We start from the raw sequence: 19222 nt of genomic DNA, 5'->3' as shown, positions 1-19222 counted from the left end.
CGGCTGAGCTGCCATGAAGCAAAGCCCCATCAGCCCTGTAGGTAAGCAACTTGGTTTTCATTTTCCACAAGAGTCTCTTGTTCTCACCTCCTTTCCTCATGGATTTCCTGGATGAGGTGACTTTAGATACCTTACCTACAGATTTCAGAATACCTTCCACTCTCACAGGGTTCACCTGTGTTCACTACTGTCTTGCTGTGACCCAAATCAAGGGTGGACATCACACATTTTGTCTCTGATACACTGTCCCTGTCCTGAGAATGGCTCCCATGTCCTTTGAAGCTAGCTGTGATTCAAAACTGCATTGCAAATCTCTGGCTGCTGGTTATCCTTCACTAGATCCGAAAGAGGAAAGGGAACAGGGTCTTAACTCACCACTGAAGCCAACACACGACTTCTGGTCTGTGAACTCAAAGTAGAGATCTGCATGTCTCTACCAGCAAAGGCTCCAGACATACCTGCTTGGCGACTGGAGAAGGCAAAGACCATGATATCATCAAAGCTCCAAGTGTAGTCCTGGTGGGGTGGGTAGAACATCAACTTGGTGGAGGCCTCTTTCCTCAAGTCAATGAGGAACGTGGAATGAATCATTGGGACAGCAAAACAGCCTGTCCTCTTCCATTCCCGAATCAGGGGATAATCCAGGGTCCTTCTGTAATAGCCCTGCAAACACAAGGAGGGGGCTGCTTGTTACAAGAGCTTTCTGTTCCACAGATGCTCCCTAGAAAAAACTCTGGGCCTCAGCCCTCCCCAGCAGAGACAGATCAGTGCCCATTGCTCAGATTTTGAAGTGTCCCCCCTTTGGAAAGGGCTCAGTCAAGTGTTCAGAGACAATCTCCATCCCTTTTGGGAAGCTTGACCTTCCCTCTCCTTTTCAGCAGCTGTTGGAAATCCAAGCCTTTCCACTGCAGAAATTCCCTTGCAATAGAGCTTCAAACCTCAGACTTTTTTTTCCTCTGGCTCTACAGAAACTTTTTTTTGCCCATAGACTCTCAGGTCTGACCCTGGAAGTTGCTGAGCACCCGTGGCATCCTCCATGTTCAACAGGCACAAAGGACATTCCGTGTCTCACAGAACAGGACCACAACTTTAAAAAAAATAAATAAATTTGCTCCCTGGTAGCAAAGGCAACATCTCAGTCTCCACCAGCTGCCTAAGAATCCCCAATGCCTCCATCCCAGGGCAAGCAGATTTAATACTTTCTCCAGAGCTCTCCCTAAAGATCCCATCTGGGAGAGGCACATCAGTCAGCTTATTTCTCTGTAACCAGGAGCTTTGCTGGCCTTCCAGCACTGTGGGTGCAACACCCACGTCATGTGGCTCACAGCTGGTTTTGCAGGTGTACTATATCTAAAGCTATCAGATTTGGAACTAAAGACACTGAATTCTCTCAGAGAGAAAGTCCTAACATGGCAATTAGACATCTGAATGTGGCTGATGGTTGAATCCAGAGAAGATTCTGGCCTTTACAGAAATGATGAGTCACTAAAATAAGTTGAAGTTACTTTTATGTTATAATTTCCATGACTGTCCTAACAACAGCTAAGCCAATCACCGCAGAACCACTTCACTCTGGTTTTGTGCAGAAACATGGTGTGGTGCATTTGTTTATGCATCTGTTGATCCTACCCTCTGCTCTTCAGATATCTAGTCCTCATGGTCTGGTCAGAAGGTATCTCAAACACAGGTGGTTTGATTTTCACAAGACCTCACTAGCATTTCCCACTGAAGGAAGGTTAAGACATTCAACCTTTAACAGACATCTGAGAATGCCCATAGGTGAAAGATGCTGAAAATTAATCTTTCTTCCTCCAGTCACTTGCTATGGGGTTTTCAGGCTTTTCACTGCTCATAAATCATGTGTAGTCAAGAAAGACTCCAACTTGTCAGTGCTGTTGCCATGTTCTCCTAAGTTTAGCTCTTCATGGGGCTGTTCAGCCTGGAGAAGAGAAGGCTTCCTGGAGATCTTCTAGCGGCCTCCCAGTACCTGAAGGGGCTACAAGAAAGCTGGGGAGGGACTTTTTACAAAGGCAGGTAGTGATAGAACAAGGGGTGATGGCTTTAAAGTGGAAGAGGGGAGGTTTAGATGAGATATTAGGAAGAAATTCTTTGGTGTGAGGGTGGTGAGACACTGTCCCAGGTTGGCCAGAGAAGCTGTGGCTGCTCCTCCCTGGAAGTGTTCAAGGCCAGGCTGGATGAGGCTTTGAGCAACCTGGTCTAGTGGAAGGTGTCCCTGCTGCTGGCAGGGGGGTTGGGTCTGGATGAGCTTTAAGGTCCCTTCCAACCTCTGCCATTCTATGATTTTATGATTCATGACAACTCAGTGTGAAGCTGTCTGGAGCTGGGTTTGCCTTGCTGTTGCTCAGTGCTGGAGGCCGCGTTTCAGGGCGTGCTCCAGCTGTTTCTCCCTCCCCAAGTCCCCAGGGAGAACTGAGCACATGAAACTGTAGGACTGCAAGCACAGAAACAAGAAGCTGCAACTAAGAGAGAAGAAAAAAAATAAAGTGGAAACTTTCCTGTTCATTTGAGCAGCTTTTTTCACCAAATTCTGCAGGATGCATTTGCTGCTAGTTTTTTCCCTTCTCCTTTTTTCAGTTTATACTGGTAATTATGGAAATTTACTACTGGAGAGGTAACACCAGGGGCCAGGGCTGAGGCTGGTGCACACAGGCAGAGATCAACACTTGCTGATTTATATCAGTGGAAAACCTTAATCTTAAAAACTTAAAGGACAACTCCTTTGCTACGAATTTTATATCTCCCATTTAAAACAAAAACTGAAACAAGTAAGCACACCCACAGCTCCTCCTTTACTTATCTATGGATTTACTTCCCAAGAATCTGGAAAGTTCAGGACTGACCTTTTCCTGCTATTTTCACTCAATTAGTTAATATGAACTGTGGAACTCCTTGCTATAAGATGGTGTGGGTGCCAAAAAAAGATTCAGATAGTGATTTCTGTAAAATAAATTGAAAATAAAAATCACTGAGAGCTTTAAAAACAAAGACTTTCCTCAAGAAATCATAGAGGAGGAGATTGCCAGAGGATAGAAAAATATTTGGGGGAATTATCGTTCACTTACTTGTTTGCCATGTTCTTATACTACTCCTTAGGCATCTGCTACAAACCACTGCTATCAGATGGACCTTTGCTCTGACCCAGCACAGTTGTTATGTTTTCACTCTGCCTGTAGTCCCTACTTGTGTCCTCGGCAACACTGGGAAGGGAGAATGATGTTTTACACCAGAAGAAGAGGAAAATGGAGTTTGCTCTTTGTTTCACTCCAGCAATAATGACAATAATTAGTACCTGGTTAGCTCTCTGGAATAAAACCAGATGGGCAGGATTGTGGAGCCTCTCTAAAATACTCACATACCCCAGGGAAGCTCAAAGATGTATGTGCAGCTCAGGCTTAAACACATTTGTCTATGCTGCAGGGCAAGCTTGTCTTTACAAAGAAGGAAAGGCAAGACTCAGGGATGGAAGGAAAATGGAAATTATGAAGCTTTCCAGGGCAAATGTGGGCAAAACTGGAAAATTTTCAACAGAACAAAAAGCTCTTGCTGTTCTAGGAGATACACAGCTTAGGATCTTGCCTCCCAAAAGGATGACAAAACATATGCCAGCAACAGACTGGAGAATAGGTCAAAAAGCTGATCTCATTATTGAGGCTTACCTGGGAGAAAAAAGCATTAACTACAGTCCCCATTTCAGCTTGAATGTCTTGGAAAGCCCATCTAGAGCTTAGTCCAGAGCATTTCAAAGGAAAAGAGTGAAAAAAAAGCAAAAAAATGACTGGAGCAATAGATCTGCCTTTCTATAAATTTGCTTCTCTTACTAAAATCCTTCTGTGGACAAGGTGATTGTACTGGGTTTGGCTGGGATGCAGTTAATTGTCTTCATAGGGTTTTCCAACAACATCATACTCAGCAGTAACACTGGGAGGTAGTTTTTACAAAGCAGCTGGTGCTCAGGGAATGGTTGGGCATCCATTTCCTGGTGGTGACTGGTTTTTCATCACTTCTTTTTTTGGTTTTGTTTGTTTGTTTGGTTTTTTTCTCCTTTTTTCTCCCCCCATCTTTATCTCAACCCATGAGAGCTGCTTTGGGTTTGTTGGTTTTCTTTTTTTTTTTTCTTTTTTTTTTTTCCCTTCCAACTTGCTTCCCCCATCTCACTGGGCAGGAGTGAGCAAGCAACTGGGTATGAGCTTACCTACCAGCCAGGGCCAACAGTGAAAATCCTGAAAACCACAGTGATGTGACTTGTAAAGTGACAGCTCAACCCCATTCTAGTTCTAGAAATAAGGTCATTTCTACTAGACAACAGCTTTGTATCACATACTTTCTACAATATACATGATTTAAGAAAGTAACATGAAACTAATTTGTAGGCTCAGCACTTCTGTCCTTTACACACACAATCCCTCAGCAAAGGGTGTTGCTCCACTACATAAATCTTGTTATTCTGTGAGAAAAATAACCTATATACAATGGAGAGTTGTAGATAGACAAATGCCTCTCAGATAAGTGTCACTATACAGGAAAGCTACTCTAAAATTACCCACCAAGAGGTTTAAGGTCATTACACAAACATATGGAACCACCTCAAATAAATTCTGGTGTGGATATCAGTATTTTTAATGTAGTTAGTGGGATTGTATCACTTCCCAGGATTTTTGGCTAAGCAAGCTCAGCTTCCTCCAGATTCAGCTTTTTCAAACAAGGAATCTCAGACAAGGAAGCAAGTTTCAGTTATGTGCCTGAACACCCAATGCAGAACACGTACCTACAGCTTGGTTAGAAAACAAACCCTGAAAAACATTTCTAGACTGCAGTGGCCTCTCTGCCCTTATTCCCATATTCCTTATAAATGTACAGACCTTTCCCACTGGAGATTTGGGATGCCAACACTGAGAGAGGTGCAAGCTGAGATGACTGCATGACACCACTATGCTCGCTACATGCCAACATCACCTCTGCACGTCTCAGAGCTACAGCAGCTTCTTTCCAGAAGAAGGACACTACTACAAAAGCAGATGGGAAAGCCCATAGAGCAGAAACAATGCCCACTCCTTCACAGACACAAGGCAGGAGGCATCTGAGAACATCGCTTGCACACCCACCCAGCACCGTTCACACGGTCACTTGCCTGGGGGGTGATGCCACACCAGAAGTTAGAGTAGAGAGAGCGAGACTCGAGCATTGGTGCCACCAGTGTCTTGTTTTCTGCTATCAACAGGTTCAGAGTTTCTGGGTTGGTCAGTAAATTGTCTGCATCAATAAACTAGAGAAGGAAGAGGAGAAGAGAAAAATACATTTGTTATTAGATGAAACGATATGTTTCCCTTGACGCTTTCTTGGTAACAAGGCAGCCAGAGGCATGAGGTATTGGCCAAAATCACAGAGCTGGTGGTTTTCATACCACAGGACATATGGTTGTGATGGATGAACCCTGGGGGGGCCACCCCTGCACCACAGCTATGGGATGGGGAATGATGTGGAGCTTCCCTCTGACCCCACAGAATGTTACTCCAGGGTAGGGGAAAGGTGAACTATAAGGGAAAATAACAACGCTGAAAATTCAGGGCAGGTTTGTTCTTTGAAGAGGATCAAGAAGAACTCTAACTGTCCTCACACCCTCACCTTGTTCAGAGGCTGGAACACCACCAGTAACTGCTGCTGGAGCGACCAAAGGCACACACTTGACCACAACAGTTCTGCAGAACTATTTCCCTTACATTTCATCAATAACAGGTGGGCTTTCAATCTGGGGGACCCTCACAGGTACCTACCCACCACCAGGACTGTATTCAATCTTGACCCCTGTGGAGAAAGCCTTGGGCTTACCCAGGGACTTATCCCTCTAGCTGCAAAATTTCTTGCTCATCAGAACAAGAAAGGAGACGGGAGGTTCTCCTCCCCCTCTACTCTGCCCTGGTGAGGCCACATCTGGAGTACTGAGTCCAGTTCTGGGCTCCTCAGTTCAAGAGGGACAGGGATCTTCTGGAGAGAGTCCAGTGGAGGCTACAGAGACGATGAAGGGGCTGGAGCATCTTTCTTGAGGAAAGACTTGAGAGAGCTGGGTCTGTTTAGCCTGGAGAAGAGCAGACTGAGAGGGGACCTTATCAATGTTTATAAATATCTAAAGGGTGGGTGTCAAGAGGATGGGGCCAGACTCTGCTCAGTGGTGGCCAGCAACAGGACAATGGGCACAAGCTGGAACACAGGAGGTTCCACTTAAATATGAGGAAAAACTTCTTTCCTGTGAGGGTGCCGGAGCCCTGGGACAGGCTGCCCAGGGAGGGTGTGGAGTCTCCATCTCTGGAGATGTTCAAACCCACCTGGACACTTTCCTGTAGGTGTTCCTGCTCTGGCAGGGGGATTGGACTGGATGATCTCCAGAGGTCCCTTCCAACCCCACCATGCTGGGATTCTGGGAAATGACACACAGCATCTCACCACAGAGAGCTTTATCTTTAGATGGAGAAGAAACTTTTTGGTAGCTCCAAGTATCAGAGTGACTCCCTGAACAGCTTTTGCCTGAGGACAGTTAATAAATCAAACCTTGTATTTACCAGGATGTAGTCTGACCACTTCTCTCGTGCAGCGCGCAGGGCAGCCTGTCGGAGTTTCATCACGTGAGTGAATCGGGAGCTTGGCCAATGTTTTGGCCCAATTTCTTCTGGGTAAGACCTAGCAAAGAAAAAAAAAGGAACTGCAACCCATGTCTGGGCCCTATTATACTGCCAGGAAAAAAAAAGAAGAGTTTCCTTGCTGCCTTCTTTTCAAAAGAAAAACAGTGTTAGAGTCACCTCAGGCAACCCAGGAGAGGTTTGGAGGGAGAACGATTCCAAGTTTCGTGCTGGCATGTGTACACAGGGCACTGGAGAACAACCAGCGCTGCAGCTTTTCCTCCTGACCAAATGCCCACAAGCAAAACAGCACCATCAAACCCAGGAGCTGCTCCTGCAGCGGCGCGGCCTCACCTGGCACAAGCAGAGGTAACCCCACTGGAATGACCTGCAGCTCGTTTACCTCATCCGACCCTCCAGTTAAAAATCATCTGTCCTCTGCTAGGCTTTAAGTTTAAAACTATAAATACAGCTTCCTTAAGCCCAGTAGAATCAAGAGAGCTGAGGATGTAAAGATGAAGGCAGTTTGGATTCCCTCAGGGTCTGAGCGTTATTAGTAACTGTTAACACATCCCAGTAACAGCTCTTAAATCTACAAACACCCAACACCCAACCCCACGAGCCCAATCGTGGGAGTAAAGTTCTGCTCATGTCTCTGTTTTCAGGATAAGGTCCAAAAGTAAATGCTTTGTAAGAAAGATGGAAGGAAACTCAGGGACAGATCCCTGTGTGGAACACAAATTCAAAGGACTTTGAAACAGCGCTAGCATAAGCCAGTGAAGGAGCTAAGAATTTCAAAAACTTTTTACAGAACTTAAAAAAGACAAGTTTGACAGGATTAAGAAAATTCAATTCCAATGAAAGGATTAAAAAAAAAGTCAGTAAAACAGGTGTTCCCCGTGGGTTTGTACCACACTCAACTGCGCTGAGGACCTCGAAAGTAAAAGAAAGGGGAAACTGATGTATTCGTCCCTGATAGAAGGGAATAGAAAATAGAACTTAAAAAACCAATTAAATAAAAAACCCCAAACAAAAAACAACAAACCTAACTTCATATTTCAAAGCAATGATCAAAGGGATCTGGGAGTCCTGCTGGGCAGCAGGATGACCATGAGCCAGCACTGTGCCCTTGTGGCCAGGAAGGCCAATGGCATCCTGGGGTGCATTAGAAGGGGGGTGGTTAGTAGGTCGAGAGAGGTTCTCCTCCCCCTCTACTCTGCCCTGGTGAGGCCACATCCGGAATATTGTGTCCAGTTCTGGGCCCCACAGTTCAGGAAGGACAGGGAACTGCTGGAGAGAGTCCAGCACAGAGCCACCAAGATGATGAAGGGAGTGGAGCATCTCCCTGCTGAGGAAAGGCTGAGGGAGCTGGGGCTCTTTAGCTTGGAGAAGAGGAGACTGAGGGGAGACCTCATTAATGTTTACAAATATGTTAAGGGTGAATGCCAGGAGGATGGAGCCAGGCTCTTCTCAGTGATGCCCAATGGTAGGACAAGGGGCAATGGGTGTGAGCTGGAACACAGGAGGTTCCGCTTAAACTTGAGAAGAAACTTCTTTCCAGTGAGGGTGCCAGAGCCCTGGGACAGGCTGCCCAGGGAGGGTGTGGAGTCTCCTTCTCTGGAGACATTCAAAACCCGCCTGGACGCCTTCCTGTGTGATCTCATTTAGGTTCCTGCTCTGGCAGGGGGATTGGACTGGATGATCTTTCGAGGTCCCTTCCAATCCCTGACATCCTGTGATTCTGTGATCCTGCGAGTCATGCAAGGGCACAATATACTGAATTCAATCTAGTTCTCTGGCTCAGAACTTACTGAATATTTGATGCCTGGGACAGAACTTTCACAGACACTATGGGAATGAGCTACGATTTCTCTGCTTCCTCACAAATAAAGAACGAGTTTTTATTCCCTGTAGCTTTGGATGTGATTTGTTTACCATGTAAAGAGAGCAGCTGCAGATGCTAAATAACTGAATGGAAAATACTTTCTTCTCCAAAGGTCTGCATGAGTTGCTTCACTGAAGTCAGAGACCTTGTTACAGGCTCCATAAGAACACAATTTTAATGGGACAAAACCCACAGAAAAACATTTCCACATTTTAAGGCTTATACATTTAGTACATCTCCTGGTTTGAAAACAGAGAACCTCAAAAATGTGATATATCCATCAAAGAGCTTCAGCCAGCCCCTCACTGCACTACTCACTGGGGTTCTTCCATTGGTCTCCACTCCACGTTGTGGTAGAGGTTCTGCACGTTCTTCAGCCACTCTCTAAGGATTGCTGTGGTGTTATCGACATTGTGGTCAGTGGCTGCCCTGGAAAAATAAGAGCACAGAGAGCTCTGTTAGAACAAGATTTAGGTCCTTTACCTTCTCCCAGCTGGTGTATGAGTTGGGGGCAGAACCTGCTCAGTTCATCCACTGGAAAAGACAGGATGGGCCACCACAAAATGAATGGCCCAAGGTAAGGTAGCTGCAAAGGTCCTGTCTCTAGAAGCACCAGGATTTTCTTCTGCTTGCTGGATCGTCCCACAAACCCACCGCTGAGGTCACACAACCAAGCAGTAAGCATGCATACACAACTGTCTCACCCTACAGCCCAGGAATCACTTCTGCCAGGATCGAGGGCTCTGCTAAGACACTGAGGAGCCACCACTAACACGCTGCTAGCAGAGGGAAGGAACACCTCACTCACCGCTCTACAGCGAGGAGAATTATAGCCAAGGCCTAGAAAGCCACTCGCCTTCAATTCGTAACATGCAATCAGCACAGCCCCCCCAGACTGCCCTCTGCACGGCCACGCTGAGCACCGAGGTGGCAGGAGAAGGCAGGGATGCTCAAAGGAGGTAGGATCAGCATGCTACCTCCTTTCTCCTGCCTTGCTATGAACAGCAAGCCACAAGACTGCAGTTCAGAGAGAAGCAGCTTGCTTTCTTACTGTTTCCTGACACAGAGGTTTGTGAAAACACACGGAGGAGCTTTGTGCAGATGCTATGTTCTGTCTGAACACTGCAATAGCACTCAATCTCAAACAACGGGGTTGGAGAAACCTCCCTGTGCTTCCTCTATGGCTTCCACCATCCTTCCTGAAAGCACCATCTGAATAATGCTTTTTTCCTTGGGGTTCAGTAGTGTAGCTGCACAAACTGGAAGGAGATGCACAGCTCCACGTCTCCAACAGTCATCACATGGAAATGCTCCCAAAGGAACCATGAGCTCATCTCCGCCTGGGACCCTCAAACCTTCTGGTTACAGGGCAAGGGAGCCAAGTGACATCCCAGCTGCTCCTTCCCAGCGTGCGTTTCCCTGGGAGCAGGATGATGTTGCACATTGAACACCCGGCCACTCGTGTGGTCACCACAGATCCCACGGCAAATTCCCTTCAAAGGGCTGCTCGTTTTTCCTGGCCAGAAAGCAGGAAAGCACAGCCCCTGGTGGGACACAGCCCCAGCTCCGCAACCTCCACTGAGAATTTAACAATCCCTTTATGTTCCTTTGGGAGTATAAATACTCCCAAAAGATCCCATCGACTCCTGAGAGCCAAAGGCACTTCCCACAGCATCCTCCACCCTACTTGAAGGCAGAGATAGCTGTAGTTAGGAGAGGGCACACGGACAGGAGAAAGGCACATCCCAAAGCTACTCCAAGCTATTTCAGGAAAATACCTCCACCCCAAGTCATCCTGTGATCCTCCAGCTGAGAATCAGGGCATGAACCCTTTCTAGTTCATGCAACCAGAAGATATCATCCCTATGGGGTTTAGCTTGCTTTAAATTAAAAAAAAAAAAGAATCAAGAACTCATATTTTAAGTTTATTTATAGGCAGAAGAAGACAATCACTTAAGGACAGGAAGTTTATTTATTGAGTATTTATTCCTGCCTATTAAAACAATAAATAATGCAAGTTCAGCAAGTGAACGGAGGTTGGTTTCTTTGCTAGTAAGTGCTCTGCTGTGATGGAGCAAGGCTGGGTTTAGTCATGACTTTGCTTTTGACCAAGACCCTGGCTCAGACTGCATTGCAAATTAGTTTGCAAGGGTGTTTAACTGGATTAAAACAGTCATAGTGCTGTTTGACTCAAGTCAAACCTGCTCCGTGTATTTTATGGATGTCAACTCAAGCCCCTGTGTTAGCACACTTGCTTGGGCCTCCCACACAACCCCTGCACATTTCACTTGTCTTGTTCTTGCTTTCCTCCCACAATGCAGCTGCACAGTCAGTGAACAGCTCCAAAATTCCTAAAATACCAGAGAACTTGGGAGAGAAAAAGAAAAAAAAAAAAAAAAAAAAAAGGTTTTCTTTGTTCACTGGCACCACTGGAGCTGCAGTAGCACCAAGAAGCTCTTGCCATACAGTAGGACCACACTGCAATTAGGCAGCACACAAATCAAGTGAGGATGATGGTGGCCATCCTGAAGAACGCTGGACTCTTGGCCAGGTTAGTCTTAAGGACCCTGCAAACCCTTAAAGTAAGCACAGAAACCCCACAGAGTCAGGGTGTGCCTGTTTCCCTCAGCAAGCCTCATCCCAGTCCTTCTAACCTTCCATAAGATCAGTGAGGAGATGTGGAGAGGTTTGCTACAGTCTGGAGAGGGAAAGGAAAAGCTTTATCTGTGTGCATGTCAGGCTAGTCTTGGTGCTATGGTGGCTGCTCCCTTGTTTCAACCAGGAGATTTTTTTTCTCTGTTCAGCTTTGCACACACACGAGCCCAAAATGTATCAGTGGGGCAGCTGTTCGCAGGGACGTGCAATGGAAACCCAAAGTTCACAAATGAAACCCCAAATTTGCTCTTCTCAGTGATGCCCAATGGTAGGACAAGGGGCAATGGGTGTGAGCTGGAACACAGGAGGTTCCACGTAAACTTGAGAAGAAACTTCTTTACGGTGAGGGTGACAGAGCCCTGGGACAGGCTGCCCAGGGAGGGTGTGGAGTCTCCTTCTCTGGAGACATTCAAGCCCCGCCTGGACGCCTTCCTGTGTGATCTCATTTAGGTTCCTGCTCTGGCAGGGCGGTTGGACTGGATGATCTTTTGAGGTCCCTTCCAATCCCCAACATTCTGTGAATTTACTTGACCAAAAAAGAAGAAAAAAAAAGGTAAAAAATGTAGAGTCGTTCAACCTGAGAAAATTATTAACATGATAGATGGCTGTTCCCTTAATTGCTCAGAGTTGCTTTATGAAGCCCAAAATTCTGACTAGCAGAAGAAACCTTAATTTTGAAAGACAGTAGTTGATAAAGTTACTGCAGTGCTGCCCCCAAGAGCCAGCTGCCCTTCTTTGCTTCTCCAGGCAAGACAAGGGGGCTGAAGGATGGTCTTCTTCTCACATCTTTGGTTCCAGTTCCTGTAAGGTCAGACCACACAAGTTTTACTGCATGGACACACCACCATCCTGAGAGAAGGACACAGCACACCAAAAACTGCTACTACCTGATCTTGCCCTGCGCTAAGGGCTGCCTAGGGAAAAAGTTTCCCCAAGAGTCAGACTTGCCACACCTGGGGTTCTCCATCCTGCTCCTGGTCAGGCATGATAAAATTCACCCCAGAAGACCTTATAGCTAACAACCTCCAGAGAGAAGTGAGACACAGGAATGGGAGCCTGGAGGAATCTCTAGATCTTCCCTCAAGGAAACTGCTAGAAGAAAAATGGCATTTTACTGCCAAGGCTGCAATGGTGTTGTTATGCAGAAGGTAAATTCACATCCCAGTAGACTTTTACGAAGCTATTGATGACACAAAGCTCTGGCACAAATAAAGGACTAAAGTCTCCAGGACTATCCACCCAGCAGCATTTCTAAACCCAGAAGTTCTCAAAGGCAATAAAGTTTGTCACACCCTAGATGAAACATGCCCTATGACTAGCAATTTGGCAAATCTCTGTTTTTCCAGCTTTAAGTCTCAAAAAAACCCAAAAACAATTAAAAAAAAATCCCCAAACAACCCAAGCCATCCCCAAAAGCAACTATCACTGTTAGCTTCAGAACAATTCACATTTAAGATCAAAAAAAAACGGCACTTAAACCTCTTGAAACCTCTTGTCACATCTGAACGAGTCCACCTATCCCTCCAGAAAAAAACAGCAGCTCTGGTGTTTGCAATATCACTGTAGGAAAAACAGGAACATACTTTCCCCCCCCCTTCTTCTTTTTTTTTTAATGACAACCCCTGCAGAAGAAAAACAAGTAAATAAAAGTGGTTTATAGTAAATAAAAAATAAAAATAACTAAATAAAAGTAAATAAAAAGTAAATAAAGGAGCAGGACTTCCCACTGGCAGCCACTGCTCCTCAAGTCAGAAGCAGCACATCAGGATATTCCTCATTACAAGCACTTCTTCTGTAACAGATACTTTGTGGGACTTCAAGAAGTTGAGTACACACTTAAAACTTGAGTGCTGTAGCTCAGATGGATGGACCAGTTGGACCCTGTTTGTTCTTAATCCATTTTCAAGATGCTAAGGCCATTTCTGCTGCAAGGTCTCACCACCACCATTACTGGTGGTCTGTTGCCCATGGTGCACATCTCCCCAGATCTGGAAAAATGCCCGTGCTTTCCCCAGGTGATGACAGTGAGGAGGGGTTGAGACACATGGACAGAGCAGCCAACACTTGTGCTGTGTCTGGTACAGCGAGGCAGGACCACAGGATGAGACTGTTCATGTGATAAACTGAGGGTAAGATGGCAGCACATGGAACAGTGTCCTATGCTGACTCCTCTTGGAAAAAGTTTACAGCAGGTGAGGTGAAGCAGGACCTCCAATACCGCCTGAAAAGCCATTTCAGTCTGCCCACACTCCTCCTACAACATCTGCCAGCAGAGAAGGGCAGCACAGGCCAACAGGTCTTCTCTGCATGTCCTGCAAGTAAGCTTGATGGTGAGAACATCTCTTATGTGGTGTGCTCTCACCCCTCCTCACTTGCCTGTCCTAGAAAAGTGTTTTTACCACATCCTCTGATCCTTACCTGGTCCATGGTATGCAGTAGATAGAAGGAGAGTGGACCACCTTAACCCAGCTCCACTTAGCTCACCGAGAACACAGCTCAGCCATCCACATAGTCCCAAGACTATGGCAGTGCCTTCACTTTTTTTTAGTATCTTTTCAAAGCAGGCTGGTGAGCACAGAACTATCACTGGAATTTGAGTCCATCAGGATTATTCTTGGCCTGGCATCAGGTTCCATCAGGTTTTTTGAGTGGATCAGTTTGAAACATTTGTGCAATCAAACCAAGCAGGAGATACAAGAAGATGTGCTAAGTACAGGGCCACAGGAAGAGGAGAGGTGATCTGGTTGGCAAGGAGTACAATCCTTAGCCATCATTCTCCAACATCTCATCAACTTCATGGTCTCATAATCTTCATGGCTGGACTTGCTCACGCTTGTTAACATCTTTCTTGACCAAGGGGGCTCAAAACCAGACATGTTATTCCAGATGTGATCAACAAGTGCCTCAAAAAAGGAGAATAACCCCTCTCTCCTTGATCTCCTGGCTGGACTTGTGTTCTTGCCACCCAGGACGCAGTTGACCTTTGCTACCAGGGCACACTGCTGGCTCACGTTTAGGCTGCAGTCCACCACAGGTCCACAGGCCCCCTGAGGCCTTTCCAGAAGAGCTGCTCCTCTGCTTGCATCACTGCAAAGAGATCTTCCTTGCCAGGTGTGGGACCTGATGAAGCTCAAGAGATTTCCTGCAGGCAACACTCAACCCAAAGGCAACACACTCTGCTTGTGACTAGTAACTGGGGGAGAAGACTTCAATAGCGGGTTTCTCTCAAAAGACAAAGGTTACATCAATGACCTCTGCACTAAAAGTGAGGAAACTTAATGTTCTAGAGCTGACCAACAACGTCTAGAATTTAATTAAAGACAAAAGATCTCCTGCAAGATCTCCAACCTAAAGCCTGTGCAACGGAAGCAGGAAAGACTGGTAGAGAGACAAGGAAAACAATTTAAATTCCTGCCACTCTTTTCAGAAAAGAAAGTTCAATAAATTAAATTAGAAGAGATCTCCAGATGGACACTGCTGTTCTGGTAACATGGCAGCTTCTTCCACTCAGATTTAACCCCATTTCCAAGAAATAGAAGTTAAATTTTAGAGAAGTTTAAGTGAGAATGTTCATTCAGGGACCTACGTCGACGTAGCTATAACCACTTCAATATTTACTTTGGCTTTAACCATGTCTTACCATGGACACAAGTCCTCGTTGTCCATGCTCAGCCATGTACCCCCTTCCCAAAAAAACTCTAAGGACCACGAATAGTGGAAAAGTAAGCGCAGCATTAAGCAACTACTGTTTTAATGAAGTAACATGTGAGTAGCAACTCACAGGAAAACTGCTCCTTTTACAAACCGCTTGTATTTTTAGCCTGATGTCCCACCAGACTATGTTTGCAAGATGGAGTTAGACTTTGATGGTTGTCCTCCTCTTTTCCTCCTCAGAAAAGGAAAAAATAAAAATAAAAATCACCCTTTTTCACTTCTTCACATCCCAGCCAGCACTTCCAAGCTGTTTACAGCTTATTTACCTCAGGTACTGGGTCAGAGGAGAAAATGTTCACCTTCACCGTGTGTATAGTTAAAGTGCTACAGGACAAAACCACCTCTGGTTTGTCATTGCTCAGGTCACGTTGTAACGTACGTTGTGGGGAACGCTACAGTCAGGGCCCTGCAGTAACTTTCCTATGGAATTTAACATTGACCAACTGTTCTCTTTGCACACAGAGAGGGAGGGCTTTGGACAGGGGTAAGCTCTTCACGTTCAAGAAGCACGTGCTGCAAAACTGAGTCAGAACTTTCAAAAACAAAAGCTGCAAGAAGGATCCTTGTCCTTTCTGACAGTGTTCTGAAGACTGCAGGGCTTGAGGAGCGTGTCAGGTTCTCCCTTTACTGCTCTGAAAGCAGAGTTTGGATGCTCAGGTTCAAGTGGGGCCTTCCCATCACCCTGCCAGGCACACACCATGGATGACAATGATCAGGGTGCTGCTGATGGTTGGGGTTGCATTGAGCATGGCTCACACAAAGAAGATGTTCGTGGCTTTCCAGGGCTCCTGCTGCTTCTGCACACTGCAGGACTGAGTTGGGCTTGTAACCAAATCACAGCAAAACCCAGAGAAATCCATTTTAGCTGTCTCCCTTGGTTCCTTTCTGCCAGCAGCCAGAGATTCAATTTACCCACAAGGCTTGCTATGGGACATAGTCCAATATTGAGTTCCACTGAAACAAGAGCCATAGGTTGGCAACATGCCCTAACTCCACAGGGTCTCATCCAAAGTGAAGCCCAAAGTCAATGGAAAGTCTGTTAGCAGATCACTCCTAACAACTGTAACATAGAAACTGGTGACAAAAGCACCAGTAGCTCTCCTTGGCCATATTCCACAAAACAGAGCAGCAATAAAGTGTTCAGAGAGAGGTGACATCTCAAAACAAACAAGGTGACATCTCAAAACAAACAGAGATGGAGGAAGCATATTTCTTTTTGCTGTGTCCTACAACTTGTGCTAACAGAGGTGCCCAAAGACTCAGGTTGGACTTAGAACCCCTCCATGATCTCACATGTTTGAGGCAGTGAGACAGAATGGGGAAGGAGTTCACCTGCAGAGCCTGATATTTCATGTTTTATTAGAGATAATGCAGACTCATAGGGTTGTTGGGGACAAACAGTTGGGGGACAAACTTTTTAGCAGGGCCTTTAGCAATAGGACAAGGGACAATGGTTTTAAAGTAAAAAGGGGGAGATTTAGGCTAGATATAAGAAGTTTTTTAAATGAGGGTAGTGAGACACTGGCCCAGGTTGCCCAGAGAGGTGGTAGAAGCCCCATCCCTGGAAACATTCAAGGTCAGGGTGGATGGGGCTCTGAGGAACCTGATCTGGTTGAAGATGTCCCTGCTCACTGCAAGAGGGTTGGACTAGATGACCTTTAAAGGTTCCTTCCAACCCAAACCATTCCATGTTTCTATGATTCATGGAGAATATGCAGTTCAGGCCCAAACTCTCTTGCTGTTTGTCAAAGCCTGGCAAGGCCACTTGACCTGCCACCTTCCAGCTTATTAAGAAATTCTGAATTCTACAGTTATTCCTAAGGAAGTTACCTCCCACAAGCACAAACCCTCATCAGGGATCTGGCTAGTCTGGGCTCTCAGGAGAAGTCTTGGAGACAAAAAGTGCTGTCACCAAAAGGCTCAGTCTTTGAGTCACTGTGTCCCCCGCTCTTGCTACAAGGGCTACAGCTGGCCCCACCAGATACTTTGAGAGGGGAAAGCTCAGCTCCTGGATCAGGACTCAGCACGCTCATGACAACCTTCTGCCCCAAGCTAGCAGCTGTGGTGCACCACAGAGGGAGCTCCCCCGATGTTCTGGGGAAACACTCAGCATTTCAGACCCCAGAGCATTAGAAAAGCCAGGTGATTTCATCCAGCACTGGCCTTTCCTAGCACGTTGCTACAAAGGTCTCGTGTTTTTTACCGTAGCACTAATGACACTTGATCGAGCACAGTATGTGAATTTTAACAGCTTAACTTGAACTACAAGTTCAAGGGGGCCTACAAGAAAGCTGAGGAAGGACTTTTCATAAGGGCAGTTAATGACAAAACAAGGGGAAATGGGTTTAAGCTGAAAGAGGGGAGGTTTAGATGAGATATTAGGAAGAAGTTCTTCACTGTGAGGGTGGTCAGACACTGTCCCAGGTTGGCCAGAGAAGCTGTGGCTGCTCCTCCCTGGAAGTGTTGAAGGCCAGGTTGGATGAGTCTTTGAGCAACCTGGTCTAGTGGAAGGTGTCCCTGCTGATGGCAGGGGGGTTGGGACTGGATGAGCTTTAAGGTCCCTTCCAACCCAAACCATTCTATGATTCTATGATGATAAAGAGGAAGCAGACCTAAGGAGGACAGCAAGGGACTTCCTTTGCTTTGTAAGGCTCATTAGAGCCCTCCAAATTGTTTGGATCCTGCAGCAAAAGCCCACTTTGGGTTTCAGTCACTTGGGGCAGCTCAAAAAGCTCCCTGGTCTGAGCGGAGAACTGAGCTCAGTGTCACACAGGCTACCCTGAGTGACGACTGTGCTTATTCTGGGTGTGAACTCAGCTCTGCCAAAAATAACAAAAAATAAAACCCAGCAATGGAGTCCTAATATGAGTCAAACACAAATTTGGATTTACATTTCCCAAAACAACTGGTAAATAAAGTAACAGACGAGTCATTTCTCCCTCCCTTTTTGTTTGAATGCTGCCACACTTAGGAAAACCAATTCAAAATCTAAACCCCACCAAATGGCAGTTTTCCACTGTAAACCAGGGATGAATTACCTCAACTAGGAAATAGTGCAGCTGGGAGACTGGGAGAGAAGGTACGGATCCTAAAGGGGAGGGAAAAAAACAAGACAGAGGCAAGACACTTCTAAAACCCAGCGAGAGGGAGGCTCCCAAGGCAGCGGAGAAACGCCAGAAAGCAGCTGCACTGTTACAACAGCCAGAGACAAAGCTTGCGTAGCTATGGCTCTATCACCTTCTCCCTGAGGGCCACAGTACACCACCCACCCCAAAGCAGATGGCTTTTACTGCTGCTAACATGGTTTGATGCACAAGGCAAGAGCTCTTCAGCACCCAGTTAGGCAGTATACTCCCATTTCCCAAACTCTAGTGTTTAATCTCCAGCGACACTGGGTCAGGTTGCCCAGAGAAGCTGTGGCTGCTCCTCCCTGGAAGTGTTCAAGGCCAGGTTGGATGAGGCTTTGAGCAACCTGGTCTAGTGGAAGGTGTCCCTGCTGATGGCAGGGGGGTTGGAACTGGATGAGCTTTAAGGTCCCCACCAACCCATTCCAAACCGTTCTGTGATTCTATGATTTCAGCTGTGAAAACATCCTTCTTTATCACAGAGTTGTGAGTGGAGTTGTTACTATCAACTATTTCATGTTCTCCTGCTCAGGATCTTCTCAAAAAATGCAGCAAACCAAGCAGGGTTCACTGCACCTTTTCAAGCAGTCCCCTCCCAACAGGCAGGTATGGCTCTTGTTCACCCAGCACTGAGGAGATTCAATTAATAAACAACTTTTAATTAGAAACATTATTGCTTTGCAGATATTTGGGCTGTTCCCTGGACTACCAGCATCTATTAACGTGAGCTTTGATACCTCCAATCGCACTGATATCGATGGGATCAGAGGATCTCAGGAGACACCACTGAGCTAGCTCAAAACAATGCAGTTCAGAGGTCACGAACAGCTTTAAACCTTCCTTGCCACCACTTATTTTAGCACAATTATGCTCACACACTTCATTAATAAAGCCTGAATATTCAGGCCCAAGTTCAAAGAACTGTTTAAGCATTTAAACAAGTCGCTAAAATCTTAACGTATGTGTAAGGCTTTTTGGCTTCCCAGGGACTCGGCATTTGTCCTAGGGTTTTCCTTAATTAAGGACAGACTTTTGGAAGTCTTCTTTTGTTTTTTAAATTATTTTAACTTGGTCTCTAAGATGTCAGTTCCCAGTGGAGAGGTGGTCTGAGCCCAGAGCAGTGGCAGGGAGCTGTGTGGAGCCAGGAATAAGAGCAGCTATGCTCTCCAGGCTGGGCAGCTGTACAAGAACAGGACCTCACAGCACAGGAA

The 19222-nt window shown here is 46.1% G+C and overlaps 1 protein-coding gene across 1 annotated transcript in view; it reads right to left on the bottom strand.

The window, feature by feature from the left end:
• The window catches only part of LOC104531939 (procollagen galactosyltransferase 2), a 21887-nt gene extending 12947 nt beyond the window's left edge, over positions 1-8940 (bottom strand). The window contains exons 1-4 of the mRNA XM_010176992.1: positions 8836-8940; positions 6576-6693; positions 5150-5284; positions 459-663 (exon numbers count right to left, since the gene is read on the bottom strand). Of these exons, the coding sequence (XP_010175294.1) occupies positions 459-663; positions 5150-5284; positions 6576-6693; positions 8836-8849 (472 nt within the window). The 5' untranslated portion in view covers positions 8850-8940. The remainder of the gene's footprint in view (positions 1-458; positions 664-5149; positions 5285-6575; positions 6694-8835) is intronic.
• Positions 8941-19222: the final 10282 nt, after the last annotated feature.

The sequence above is a fragment of the Antrostomus carolinensis genome, unplaced genomic scaffold (assembly GCF_000700745.2).
Source record: "Antrostomus carolinensis isolate BGI_N321 unplaced genomic scaffold, ASM70074v2 scaffold23741, whole genome shotgun sequence".
NCBI lineage: Eukaryota > Metazoa > Chordata > Aves > Caprimulgiformes > Caprimulgidae > Antrostomus > Antrostomus carolinensis.
This window is presented reverse-complemented; position numbering and strand designations above follow the sequence as displayed.